The 14,125-nt window shown below is 37.5% G+C and overlaps 2 protein-coding genes across 3 annotated transcripts in view; both read right to left on the bottom strand.

The window, feature by feature from the left end:
- hoxb3a (homeobox B3a) overlaps positions 1 to 12,630 on the bottom strand; it is a 33,340-nt gene extending 20,710 nt beyond the window's left edge. Inside the window, exon 1 of the mRNA XM_068013596.1 lies at positions 12,582 to 12,630. The gene's annotated coding sequence lies outside the window, so the exon portion shown is untranslated. The remainder of the gene's footprint in view (positions 1 to 12,581) is intronic.
- On the bottom strand, positions 567 to 13,997 carry hoxb4a (homeobox B4a). Of its 2 annotated transcripts, XM_068013604.1 has the most exons (3): positions 13,849 to 13,997; positions 2,146 to 2,493; positions 567 to 1,814 (listed from the first exon to the last, which is right to left on the bottom strand). In XM_068013604.1, exons 2-3 carry the CDS (start codon positions 2,408 to 2,410, stop codon positions 1,495 to 1,497), a joined length of 585 nt encoding a protein of 194 aa, XP_067869705.1. In that variant the 5' UTR covers positions 2,411 to 2,493; positions 13,849 to 13,997; the 3' UTR covers positions 567 to 1,494. The 2 variants fall into 2 exon arrangements, with proteins under 2 accessions (XP_067869705.1, XP_067869704.1); XM_068013603.1 differs by lacking the exon at positions 13,849 to 13,997 and having other exon boundaries at positions 2,146 to 3,926.
- Positions 13,998 to 14,125: the final 128 nt, after the last annotated feature.

Here is a 14,125-nt window from a genome sequence, read left to right as displayed (position 1 = left end):
AATGTGTTATACGAAAGAAAATTAAAATTAATACGGAGCTTCATCTGACAAAAGAGGTCATTTGTCTTCTTGATTATCTATTTGCTTGTCAAAGCTTGAACCATTACACCCTCCAATCCCTTTCTAACACCCAAACACACATGCACAAAGAAAAAATGCTAAGAGGCGCTGTATAAATGATAGAAATTGATTTAAGTTTACAATATTAAGGGTTATAAAAAGGATATGGTAACGAACCCAAATAATCAAGCAACAACAGATAACCACAGTGAATTAACAGATCTTCATGAAAGTATATTTTTCAAAGTTATTATTACATTGTAATACTGTGCAATAAATCCATATCCATAAGCAGGTGTAAATGTCTCTATGTCAGAATAAGCTATGTATTTGTTTTGAGGTGTACCTTTTTGCCATTTTTTTGCCACTAAGCCAATGTCCTTTGTTATCACCCTAGCCAACTCACACAGACAGATGAGCTCAGCGAAATCTGCAGCCCTGTTACCAGATCATATTGCTTTAAGAATATGTCCGGCAGACTAGGTATAAATAAACAAAGGAAGAGATAGACCTTGAAAAATTTATTTCGGTTATTACTATTTACACGTATTTTGGTCTGGATGAGAGTCAATACATACAGCACAATGCCAGGACATAGACTGCTAACAAAAATACAAACTCCTGTGGGCCCGAACGAAGTAGCTGCTGAACTTCATAGTTTGGAATGTCATAACGAGTGCTAAGAAAATTAAAACAGTTTATCTACTTAACCTTCCACTTTTTTCAGCTAAAGTACAATCTGGTAATACTGAGGCCAGAAGCAAGTATTGTATCGTGGCTGTACAAGTCACATGCAACATTTTCATAACCACTTTAAATAACTTTGTGACATAATTTATTCCTACATATGATTTTTACACATTTGTTTTTAAAGTCCAACTACATACATTTTTATTGGCACCGAAAGTAATATATTTGGGATCAAAACGTCTGAGGAAATGGAATACATGTCAGTGTAATATTCCAAAGAAAATACCTCAAATGTTTTTTTTTGTAAACCACCTTGGAAAACGACTCCAAGCTTAAAACCACAAGGGCCATCTTACCGAACCGTTTCAACATTCTTGTTGTGGGTTTGTTTTTGTGTGAATAAAAGACAGTTTGTCATCCCAGGTTGACGAAACGGAGCCTCATTTATTAAAGTGTTCGTTTGCTGTCGAGGTAATCGTAGGCATAGAGTTCATCCTTTGTACCACCAAGTAAACATGACAAATGGGGAGACTTTGGCGTGATTAAGGATGAAACGAGGATTCATCTTTGCCAATCTCTTCTGAAAACTGTAATCTACCATATTACTTATGGGGGAGGGGGGTGAGCGGAGTGGGCAAAATCGGAGTATTTACAGTTTAGACTTTGCCATTATAAATAAACAGTCTTTCAGTTAAAATCCTATGCTTATGCGCGCGTCTATCAATTTCTCTCCCACAAGAGCAGCTATAATGTGGCTGGTGGTCCACTTGGCTCCTGGTTCTGAGAGCTTCCTTGCGATTGATGACTTGCAGAGGATGAGGAGCCTGTAGTAGACCTGATTTTGGTATTTGGCAACTTGTGGTCCTTTTTCCATTTCATTCGCCTGTTCTGGAACCATATTTTAATCTGTCGTTCTGACAGGCAAAGAGAATGGGCTATTTCCACCCTGCGTCTCCGGGTTAGGTACCGATTAAAATGGAACTCCTTCTCCAGCTCTAGAACTTGCTGCCTCGTGTAAGCAGTGCGGGAGCGTTTGGGTTCCCCTCCTTTGTAATTAGGGTTCACTGAACAAAAAGCAACAACACAGAAATAACTGACTGAACACCACGAATCTCACAAGGAATAGAACTAGTGTACTTAAAGTAAGTATTAGATTAAGAAAAATGTAAAAGTTCACTTCTATCATTAACTGCTGTTCAAAGAGATCTGAGAGGCTAGGACACAACACATCAAAGGCACATGGCCAGAAGTGTAATTGTACTGCAATAAAAATTTATGGAGGATGTGATTACTGACCTCCAGATAGGCGATCGTAAATCTAAAGAATGGCTATTTACAGTGGGTGCAATAGATCCCGGGCTTTCAGGTGGTAAAAAGCCCAGGCAAACGACTCACCGGCGTTTATATGTAATTTCTTCATCCACGGATAAACCACAGGCTCTTTGGAACAAGGAGTGTTTTGGTTGCTGAAGTTCTGGCTGCAAGAGGGCGGTGGGCTTGGAGTCACCGAGACACACTGGTGGCCATGCTTGGCTAAGTGGTTCTGCAGGCCGGTCTGCGATTGTACGTGACCCCTAGGCGCGACGACTTGCTCGCCCGAGCCCTGGAGGTTGCTGCAAGAGGAGTAGGGCTGCTCGCTGTATGCTGACCGCGGGTACATCGCCTCATGCTGGAACCCGGGCTCCCGTGCCCGGGTAAAGTATTCCGGAGAATGGCTTGGTAGGTAATTGTTCTGTGAATACTCTTCACACGGTGGAAATTTAGGGTCCACATAGTTAGAATTAATCAAAAACGAACTCATGACCTTTAATATCTGAAATGCAAAATAACTCAAAATTTTTTCTAACCCAGCCGTTTTTTCCTGTTACCTAAACCCTCCTACTTTACTGTCAAGTGAACAAAGTTAGGCGTTCATGTGACACAGGCAGCCAATGGTAGGTCCCGTTCGATTCCCGGATAAGGAAATAGAATTGGACGCGGAATGCTCCCAAGCTTCTCCTCTAAAGAGTTTTTGATTACAGCTTTTAATGGGCGATTTTTTTTTATTCCTGAAACTTAGCAAGTTTACAAATTGCGGACTTGCTTCAAGTCCGTTAAGCAGACTTGAAGACGTCCCAAAGTTTCTGTTACATGCATCAATGGTTTCTTGCTGATCAGTATCATTCCAAAAAAATTGAGTCTGGATTTTAAAAAGCACAAAGTAGGATCTGATATGTTAGAATCTATCCGTGGCTTGTAAATCTTTTTGTAATCGCGATGCTAACGCCTTTGCAGAGCTTGGGGAGGGGGAAGACGTTTTGGCTGGCAAAGATAAATCGGGCTGCTTTGGATCAATAGAAAATTCATCAACTAATTCACGACACCTAAGTCAACAAATTACATTTAACAATGCATTAGACGGGCGATTTTCACCCACAATATCCCTTGCTGAAACGATTCCCCTCGAAACATCCCCAGAATGCGCACAATTATAAGATAGAAACATTTCACAGGTGACAACCACACGCAAGTCTAAACGAAGTTGCCCATGTTCGATTAAAAACATGTTCGCAAACTGTGGAAGGAATGTGAACACACGCTTGCCTCATTGCTACATTGAATCGCTTTCGTTGGCTTTAATTAAAAAGGCTCAGTAGGCAATGGAACTGCAACATCCTTTTATTTTTGAAATCGACATTTTTGACTGAGATTAATTGAAAATATGACACAAATAACTGTTAAGGTTTATTTAAAATGATACATAAAAACTGAGAAAAGCCACAAATAATTGGAATTAAATAATTGAAGATGTTCATATACTTTTAATGTATTGTAGACTGTAATTCCATGGACAGCAAACGACATGCGTGGAGGTTTCGAATTGATTAATTTCTAAATCATAACAAACGCTTTAAAGCTGACCATTTTAACGGAGGAATGCGCGGGATTATCGAAAAAGGTAACAGTTACATTCCATATTTAAATGACGTAACAAATACAACACAAGAGAGTGCTGAGAGTTGTTGCAACAAGACTGAAAAGGAATAAAAAGGATAGCACGGCAACAGTCTGACCCGCAGAATCAGGTAGATGAACACTATGCTTCGAATTTATTTATTTAGATATATTATCGATTTGTACGAAGAAGATTCTAGGCGTGAACATATTCTTCTGTCTTCCGGGTGAATGTTGCAGCGTTTGTGTCGACTACATATTCCCCTAGATACGAATTTGTGACCACAACTTTGTCAACACAAATTCGGATCTACAGGGTATATATAGAGGACAGGCATATTTTTTCAGCATTTTTGCAGCCCAGAGACGTTCAAGAGCATCCATGTAAATGTGCACGTACTTTTGAACCAAGTGCACATACTTATGTGTGTTTTATATGCATCTACACAACTTGAGCGAGGATCCCTTTCTCCGATTTCTTTCAGTGATTTGTAGTGTAATTTATGCATCTTTTTATACATTGAAATATGAGGCGTACTGTTTTGCAAATGTAACGAAAGCAATGCCAGTTAATTCTGAACAAAGTATTATGCAAGAATCCAAACAATCCACTTTTAAGGGTCAACTTCGAATCATCCCACAAGGAAGCACCCATGCATTTATATAAAACAGCTAGAAAGGGGGCCAAGGCGCATGTGATACTTTTCCAAAACTTTGCTTCCAGCTGCAACAGAGACAAATAAATGTTCTTTACATTTAGTTTATTCAAGAGCAGTGGACAAGCCTCCACGCAGTGGTTACATAAATCTTACAGCAGACATTGCGAAAATCATGTATCCTCCCCTATGATAAATTCGTGTATAAGAACGTTACTGTGATGTACTTGGCTGATTTATCTTTATGTATGTAGCATGTCGCCCAAGTAGTGGAAACTAAACGGCCAACTAAAATGACCTCAGTACTTTAGGGTAACACACTGTTTTGTTTTCTTAAATAGAATGGCTGCTATAAATTGCCCATAAAATTATATATTAAAAACTTTGCCAATCTAAATCCATTTACGACGGAGAACCAGAAATACCAAAATACCTTTAATACTATTACTATGAATAGGGACAATGTTGTTTGGAACATGTAAACGGTTTCAAAGGACCTGATTTCCGGTAGTAATAAAACATGAAAATGATACAGAGACTTCTCTCAGCGCACCTTCCGCATGTGAAAGAGTTTATGACGTTAAAAAAACCTTTTTACAAGTCTAACTTTACAATCATGTTGACCATCTTTCAAACCTTCCAAAAAAAAAGAAGCAGAAATTTATACAATGTTCCTCTTATCTAATATTATTGGCCCTTACAGTTGAGTCTTTTAAACATGTTTTTACTATCACTACAGTTAAAAAGGAAACGTAGAGCCTTTTCAAAAGTGTCTTTTCATAAGAGATAATCCCGGTGCTTTGTTTAACTCCCTGTAATAAAAATGTCGGCATTTCGGAAGTTTGGAAGATGAATATATTTACTGTCCCCTATCTGCTCTGCATTTCAAAAGAATCTCGCTGTAGATTGCTATCCTAACAGAGGATGCAAACATCAGCGGGATGGGGGAGGCCTTTTCCCCCTCCTGTTTGTAGTGAAACGCAGGCCTCGACCTTACTGTAGTAAAGGACTCACTCGAGCCAATGATAGTGCCTTAAACAAGTAAACATGCAAATACCATCAACATACTAAGTATTGAAAAACCTAACTATGCTGACATAAATATCAACATTGTTCATATCTTTAGAGACATGGTGATAATTAAATTATTGCGATTAATTTAGAATTACTTGTGTAAATCACATATTCTAATAATTTATTTTGCTAAGTTAATTTGTGATATTCTGTCTTAAACACACTCATGCATACACCTTTCTCGACATCGCCTCCACCCCTCCATCCTAGATACATATATATGTTGGGGTTAGTTCAAGGCTAAACATGTCACCAAGTTACTCCTGCATCCTAGCATAGTTTTCCGATTGCGTTAAATCACATACATACCCTCACACACACACAAAACCCTTTTGTGTTTCTTCCTCTACATTCACAAATTATACATTACAGGACGCGTCGGTTTGGGCTTTGGAAAAAAATCGAACCGAGTGGTCGAAAATACCAACTTCAACATAAACATATTCGTTCTCCTTTGTCTGTTCTTGCACTGATAACATCTAGTTAGAGTAAGGCTTTCCAGCAGCCCTCTTTTTTTCCCCATTCGAAATGCCTAGCAGCTTTTTAAGAAGTGGCCGAGCATCGGCCTGGTGAACATTTTGTTTTCTCCCTCAGTTTTCGTATTAATCTCATACACTGACAGTCTTTGTTAAACACCAAGGCGTGCCGTGCGTCCGAGTACATTTTAATATTTGTTAGACGCTTTGACCTGAGTTTCACCCCGCTCTTGGACTCTCCCCCTCTACAAGTTCTATAGTATGGATAGGTCTCTCAGTCATATTGAATTTTGCTCAGGTCATTACGTTTGAGAAAAATAGCAAGGCAGGAGTTTACCCAAAACAGCATTAAGGCTCTGGAAGTTCTGTCAAGCATTGCATGTTCTGTGATTCCATTAGCATCAAATATTTATTATAGAAGTCACAGTTCTAGTCTTCTATTGGCAGATACGTACCCAGATTCCAATTTGAATAACAAAAGTAATTAATAGATCTGTTTTCTCGTGAATGCTTAGTTGCATTAATATAAAATGCTATCTATTTCATTGTTATATATTTCATATATTACTACATTGAATTAATCAAAGAATAACATCAACAGATAAGATATCAGTCGAATGAAAAGTGCCAGCACATTTCACATTGTATATGTGCGCATGTGTGTGTAACCGCGAATTAATTTAATTTGTTGAAAACGATTGTTTTAACACGTCAGAGGATTTTCTAATTAAAACTAAGGAGAATGCCCCTCACTCGACACAACCCCCTCCAGGCAAATGTCAGCAAATTTCTCCATGAACTTATATTCAAACATGCTCAAACTATATTTCATTTTCTCCTCCATTTTCTCCTGATTCATTTTCTATTTATTAACAGATTAGTGAAACCGTGTCGGTATAACGCTAAACATACATTTTAAAAAGGTTCAAATAATTCCAATTCCACTATGTTATTTAGTATACAAAGTATGAATGTCAATTTCATGCGAAAGGTTTGGTGAATGTTATTTTTGAGTGAATGTTTCAGTAGAAATTGGGAAATTGCATGTTTATCTACACCTATTGATTCCATTTTTGTTAAATCAGTGTGCTGGGGCAACTTATTGTTTAAGTCATTTTTTTTGGACATTTCACATAATAATACAATCATAGTTGGCATTAAATGATATAAACATCCCGATCTTGCTGTTGCTGTTCGTGTTGACAATTACTTCCCCTCCCCCTCAAAAGAACCCTGTAAGTTGCAGAAACTACATTGGCTTAAAATATGAATTTAAGGCATTAAAATGAACAGGTATCAGAAGCGACGTACGTGTAAAATACATAAAACTTATGAGCAGTCAATTTCATGAAAGAAAACAAAAGAAGGTACGTGCGATTTCAGGGGAACATGATCTTTTCACCAATTCAGGATGTAGATAGCACGTTTTGCTACCGAATTTAAACAGATGAAAAATATTTCATATGCAAAAAATGTTCTTGTATTCCCTTTACAGCAGGGGGTGGGAAGTAAGTATATAATCTCTGCATTAAAATACTACACTCCAAAAAGCACTTCATTGGCTGTAAAAGCGGTTTGGGAATTCCTGAGGACGTGAAAGGTGCTATAGAAATGCAAGTTTTTGTCTATAAGGTGCAAATAAGGTATTTAAAACATACACACACTCTAATTATGACAAAAAATTCCCTTAAAATCGAGCAATTTTAATTTTAGCTATGGAAATTGAAAAGAATAACTCTGCATACTCTGTTTTTGTAAAAAGAAAATGCAGTATACAAATTGATTTCATGCTTATTATTATAAATGCACTTGTTTCGATGTGGACGCCAGACAATGTAAAAAGAAATGACCCGAAAGAGTAGGCAAACCCTAATTTCCCCCTCACTGTCTATAAATGTGTGTTTGGAAATACTTTTAGTAGTTTGCTCCACAAATTGCTCATTCAAACATTCAAAATTTAAGAGCTTGTATATTTACTTTGAACAGATTTATTACAGAGTAACTATAGTGTAAACAGATTTAAAACGCGCTCGGTGCACAGAACGACCCCAAACATACAGCCTCGCAGACAGATTTAATGGCTTACTTTGTTTTAATAATCGGACTAGGCTTGTAGATTTTTGGTGGAATTTTTTTTTAAATGGTGCATTGTCGTCATATAGGAAACAGCAAAATGCACGCTAATGATAATTAAAGGAGACTGATATCGAGTTAATTTAAAATAGATTTGAGACCTATGGCAAGGAGCTAGATCAATCTTATTTTGTTACTTTTGTAGAATTTAATCAAAATTCCCTATTCTTTCTGATTGGGCGCTGAGAGCTAAATTTTATTCTGGAGGTCTATAAGCAGGTAACAGGGGGAAACCCCCGAAAGTAAATGCATGGAGAAATGAAAGAAATTAATCTTCCCCTGTTTGAGAATATGCAAAATAATTGTAGGGTCTTGTGTTACTCCCTTTAATGACTGACTTTTCTTTATGTGACACTTTAAACCCCAGCAATTCGTCAATTAGTTGCAAAGCTCTGTCTCTACTTTTATTTGATTTCATGACTCCCCATTTATAGCTACACATGTCAAGACTATATCAGTTTGAAAATCTCCTGAATATACATGGGAGCTCCTATTTTATGTGTCATTTTCACATTAACTTGTGTAATTTAAACTTGACTCGATGATATTGCAACCGACATTTACTATTCATCCTTTTCCGTCATGTCAACATTTTTAAATAAACCGCTTCTATTTCCATACAGCTCGACTCTCAAATGTTTTTGAAAGGAAAGCTGATTACATCTGGCGGGAATTATTTGTGTTTTCAAAGTCTCTTATAACCTATACCACAACCACTTCCGTCGTGGATCTGGTGATTTCTATTTATTGTGCAGTGTCTCCGATAAAAGAGATCAATTAATCCTCCCTGTTTTTGCACAGATCGTGATCAGGATAGTTAGCCGCCACCAACACCCCCCCCCCCCCCCCTCGACTTCTCTCTGTCTGTCTGTCTCTCTCCGTCTCCCTCGTCTTATTTTACATACTTTTCAGATTGTTGTCCACCGCTAAACTCTACCACCACTTCCACATCTTACCGCGGTATCATTTTCTCATCTGTGCCGATAGCCAAGATCATCCCTTTTACCATTGACATCGAACTGGGTCTATCTGAGCAGACAACACCAAGTCACGCACGACGTAAACTTTTGACCCTCCACTTTTTGACCCCTTAGCTATAATGCTGTACTAACAAGCCCCCATGAACAGTTTCAACATCGCAATCCTCAGACAGTATTGCCGTACAGTTTAGTTTTTCCCCCACGAGGTTCTATTTTATTTTAAACTTAGTGCTGCTTCACTTAATACATATAATTTAGAAATCGAAAGATTTTATTGAAGCACTGGAATTTCTTAAAAGTTGGGTTTGAACTCTTCAAGAATGTATTCTTTTTTTCTTACCGGCACTGTTTGAATGAATTTATATCATTATTCGTCAGGAAAAATATGCAAACTGAAAGGGTGAGTTTTGAAGAGACAAATGACTACAGCACTTAAAAACTGCTGATAGTGCATAAGTAGAACATTTTGGGAAGATATCAAACAGACTCCTCCGACTCTGTTCTGCCAGATTAACTGCAATGGAAAGGCTGGTAAGCGTTGTGGCAGAAAGGAGACGCATAATGACTATGAACTTGGTCTGAAGCGGGCTCTGGTGGCGGATCTGACACGTTACATGTGTAAAATAGCTCCCCAGATTCTGTTCGTATTTATTTCAAATTCTGCTTTCAAGTCCGATTTTTACAGCGGCAAAATATTTCAAGTTATCAGTAGCAAAAGTTTTTTTTCGAAAGCATTGTGTCAGTTTGTACTGTGGGTTCCGTGTGACGTTTGACTAGCAGTAATCGTGTCTTGTTTCATAAAAGCGGAGTATATTTAATATAGAGAAGCAGGTCATCAGAATAATCCCTCAAGAGATGACGCATTAACAAGGGTTTTATATTATCTTTGTCATCAGATTGTGTAATAGTTTCGGAATCTTAAATGCAATCTAAAATTAAATGAAACTAAATTAGAATCAATTAAATTAAGTTATAGTGTTGCACTGTAAATGGTGGATAACGAATACTGTTTAAAGCAGTTCTGGCTATTTGTAGTACTTTTTCAAACTAAACGAAAAAGGTTTTCCGTCATGAAATGCACATATATCAGACATCAACCTACCTTTTTTGTTTAAATCAATGGGGGTTAACAAATCTGCACGGCCTGTGTACCATAAAAACACGAAAGCCTTTTCTAGAGTATGAGAATTATTATGTAGCTTGATACCAATTATATTAGGGTTTATCGTTTTTTTTTCATTTTTCAATTTATTAAGTGAAGGAGATGTATCGAAAATACCAGTGCTCTGTAATTTAAGATCTCACCTTATGCCCGTGTTGCATTTAATTAGACCATGATATGTATGCTAGCCTCGCTTAGGTCGCACGTTCTGGAATAGGGTGCCGGTTTATGGCCTAAAGTGATCCCAGTTACTGGCGGTTGAAACCGCGGGGAAGAGTTAATGATAACGTATGAGATATGAATGCTTTTATCTATGCGCCTGCAACTAGATGTTTAATACGGCGATATAATCATCTGACACCTTTATTACTCCGTCGCGCGTTTGTGTGACTGCCTTTTGTTCCCGTTTCCCCTAAATTACAACCTTAACTCAGTCCTCCAATCCATCCAGTGCCTATAAGCGCACCAGATGCATACCACTTAAAAGCCTTAACAAAGAAAATGCTTCACCTTTAGACTGTGCAGTTAACCTGATAGGGATGGTTATCGATCCTGTACGTTTCTATGGAACAGATAATTCGCTTGTGATAGTATCAGGAGCAAATACATCTGTGTTTAGAAGGGGGAAGTAACGACACCACTTTCGCTGAAACCAAATTATTAATGTTGCAGTTGACTATTGATTCGCACTATAAACGTTTGTGCCTGCGTTGATTTACAGAGAGGAAGGGAGGCCCGATAATCTTAAATAGATTGGGAATGGGTGGAATGGTTATTTGTGTTTTGTAATTAATTATGAAATATTTGCAATGAGTTTTCGTCCTAACATTGCTAGCTCCAATTGGAACTCTACAATAGGGAAAATCCCAATCTCTCACTCTCTCTCTCGCTGTATATCTCGGTGTTATTTAATATCCCCTTTCTTACACTCAGCTATAACATTCTTAGGTTTGGTATATTTTAATTACGTACCAATATCTGCAAAGAGCCCGTAGATTCTTGTCACTTTCTGTAATTATTTATGCTCAATCAGTTTCTTTCCAACACCAATCATAAACTATAATACTAATGTATTTCCTGAGCATCCTGCCTTTAAATCAGATTGAAGAACCTAAGTGAAGGGCCAAGTGTAGGATACCATCAAGGCTGAAAAGAAGTTGGTTGGTGGGATATGAAATTGACGGATTATTTTGCTTCTGAGGAAAACAATAATAATTGCGAATAACAGGTTTACCCGAAACTCAAAACCTTAAACTATTTTCGCCGTAACACTCTAACCCACGTGTAAAATATATATTTAGAAATTGGAAAAGAAATTGTACTAATTGTTGCTTTTTCCCATTTTACTACAGAACATTGAAGAGCAATCAATCAGTTACACCGAACACTATGAATAAAATGGGAAATGAAACGCAAGACCACAATGTACTTCCTCCATCAGGGATGTGTTTTCCTGTTTACCCACTGGATTTCCTCAGCTATCAGCGCGGAAAAGCAATAAAGAAGATGACAGAAACATTTCTAAATTCTGAGGAAAAAAACTTTGACTCCGAACATTGATTTAAAAAGCTCCCTCCCACGCTCTCAAACTGCACACCGGAAGCGGCGAGAATTAAAAACTTGACGGATTCGAGGACTATGTCACAACAATGATTATCAACGGGTGAGAAACTTGACATTTACTGATGAGAAATGTCAAAGTATAATTTTCCTCTTATGTATCTACATTTCTCCTTAGACTGGTTTGTGATTGCACAAGTAATCTTTACAATGAACGTCAAAATATGCAGACAACCGTCAGTTTAATGTGACAGAAAGTCTAGTACAGTAAGGATGATATGTTTCCAACTTTACTATTGATAAGAGCACACCGTGACAGTATCCAAGCACTGTAACATACAGTAAGTAAGTGCAGAATATAAATAAAAAGATAACTAAATTATAAAACGTTAGTCTGTACTTAATTCTTTACTGCAGGATCAAAGGATATCTGTTTGTGTTAAGAATCTCTTTAACCTAACAAATTGATATAGCACCTATTCCCCTGTCTCTCACTTCAACTTGAAACCCCAAAGGAAAAATTTTCGTATAAAAATCTGCGCAACGTTCAATTAGTCGTACTTAAGCGTCACATTTCAAAACGATGACATTTATAGAGGCTAAAAGTCTACAATTCAAAACTGACAGCAGCAAAAAAAAAAGTTAAAGGCTGTAATTTAAAAGTAGTGATTGGGTCTCACCACTGAATCCTGAATTGTTTGGGAAAGTATGCCACCTTATATTGAAGGTATTTTGCTAGTCCATCGTATTTTACAATTGGTGATGGATGTAAAATACACCTCTGTCCTCTTTTATATCTAATATATATCTAAGGCTTTATAGGGCAGGTTAACATTTCTGCTGTTCCCTTGCTCACCTTGAAGGCATTATGAGTTCCAAAATAGTTCAGTTAGGCCAAGGTCCGAAAACACAGCCTAACTCAAACCTACTGATCAAGCGTTGAAAACAGAAGTGCGAGATACCGAAGGTGAGGCAGTGGGGGAGGGCGGTGGCGGGGTGGTAGTTCAATTACAAAATATCATTAAGGGTCATTTTGAGATTAGACGTCACTGTAACATGGCTGCTTTTAAACAGAGTCGTATTTTTCACATAAGCTTTGCAAAAACTTGCAACGTATTTACAAACATAAATTTGCATGTGCATTCCTTTAAACATTAAAAACAAGGGCGATCAATTTGACTCCTTAATTTAACAAGATATGTGATTATTATTCCTTCGGTATTCAGTTAGTGGGGGAATTAACATTTGGAACACCAATAAACCAAGGAAGTGTTTTAATAATCATAAAAGATGTCCTTGACTGCACACGGCCTTCCTCAAAAGGCTGATTTCCTTTTTAGACAATATATGTAAACACTACAAAAAAATACATTAAACCACATGGGACAGTGTTGAACTGCCCATTTTACAGCAAAATGATTTTTTCCAGGAAATTAAAAGAATGTTGCTAATTTTTTGAACATAAAATGAAGTTAAGGTAGAAAAAAAGAGACAGCATCGACGATGAGCCACGTTTTGTATCTGGATTATTAACGAGAGTAAACTTTATATTGGATTAAAACTAGAACTACGAACATGTTTGAGCACCCCAACCCCTACGCTTGCCTACAGTCAAACAGTTCAAATTCATATTTATTTTATACTTTGTTCCGAACCACAGATTTACAAGTCAAGCGCTAAAATCAAAGTAAATTATTGTAATTGCATTAAATGCACGGAAGAAACGAATTCTCAATCGCGCAGTGAGTTTGCAGAACGCAAGACGAAAGGTTACCAGAGAATACAACACCAGAGACACTTTCAAACCATCGAGATCCAATACGTATAAGTATATATACAGTCTAATCCAGTTCAATGTCAACCCAATAAAACGTCAGGAACATTTAAATTTACTTAAACAATCAGTTGCTAGGAATGAGGCCTATTAATCCTGTCCACCATATCTCAGGTTTCTTTACAGTGCACTGGCTAAAAGGTAGAAAAATATATAAATGTAAAAGCTACAATCTCCGCAGTACTGTCCATTAAACGTTTTTAAAGATTTTTTTCCCATTTTGGAAACTTCTCTGGACGCTGTTGATAGGAGTTATACGCGTCCTGGTTTATAGTTCGACGTAACTTACCGTGAGCTGTACAGTTCCATTTTAACTGTAGTCAGTAAAGATTTTGGACCCTACAGGTCTGGTAAAGGAGTCCTACTCGATTCCTCTGGAAGACTAGTCACATTATACGCTTACAGTCTGCAAACCCAGCCAGATAAAGTTCAGCGTCACTAACATTATACAGAATGTGAAATATATTGTACCTTGTCAACTCCCCAGAACCATAAAACTAACTTTAACGACCCCACGTGACTTTTGAGAGCCAGTAGGGGTATCTGCCTGCGGTATGGGCGATTTT

The sequence above is a fragment of the Heterodontus francisci genome, chromosome 33 (assembly GCF_036365525.1).
Source record: "Heterodontus francisci isolate sHetFra1 chromosome 33, sHetFra1.hap1, whole genome shotgun sequence".
In the NCBI taxonomy this organism is placed as follows: Eukaryota; Metazoa; Chordata; class Chondrichthyes; order Heterodontiformes; family Heterodontidae; genus Heterodontus; species Heterodontus francisci.
Note: the sequence above shows the minus strand (reverse complement) of the source record. Positions and strands in the feature narration are given on the sequence as shown.

Excerpts from the sequence above, each read along its gene's own strand:
- hoxb4a (XM_068013603.1), bottom strand. The coding sequence starts at position 2,551 with ATGAGTTCGTTTTTGATTAATTCTAACTATGTGGACCCTAAATTTCCA. Across the intron at positions 1,815-2,145 it reads GAAATTACATATAAACGCCG|TGAACCCTAATTACAAAGGA; the intron begins GTGAGTCGTTTG and ends CTTTTTGTTCAG.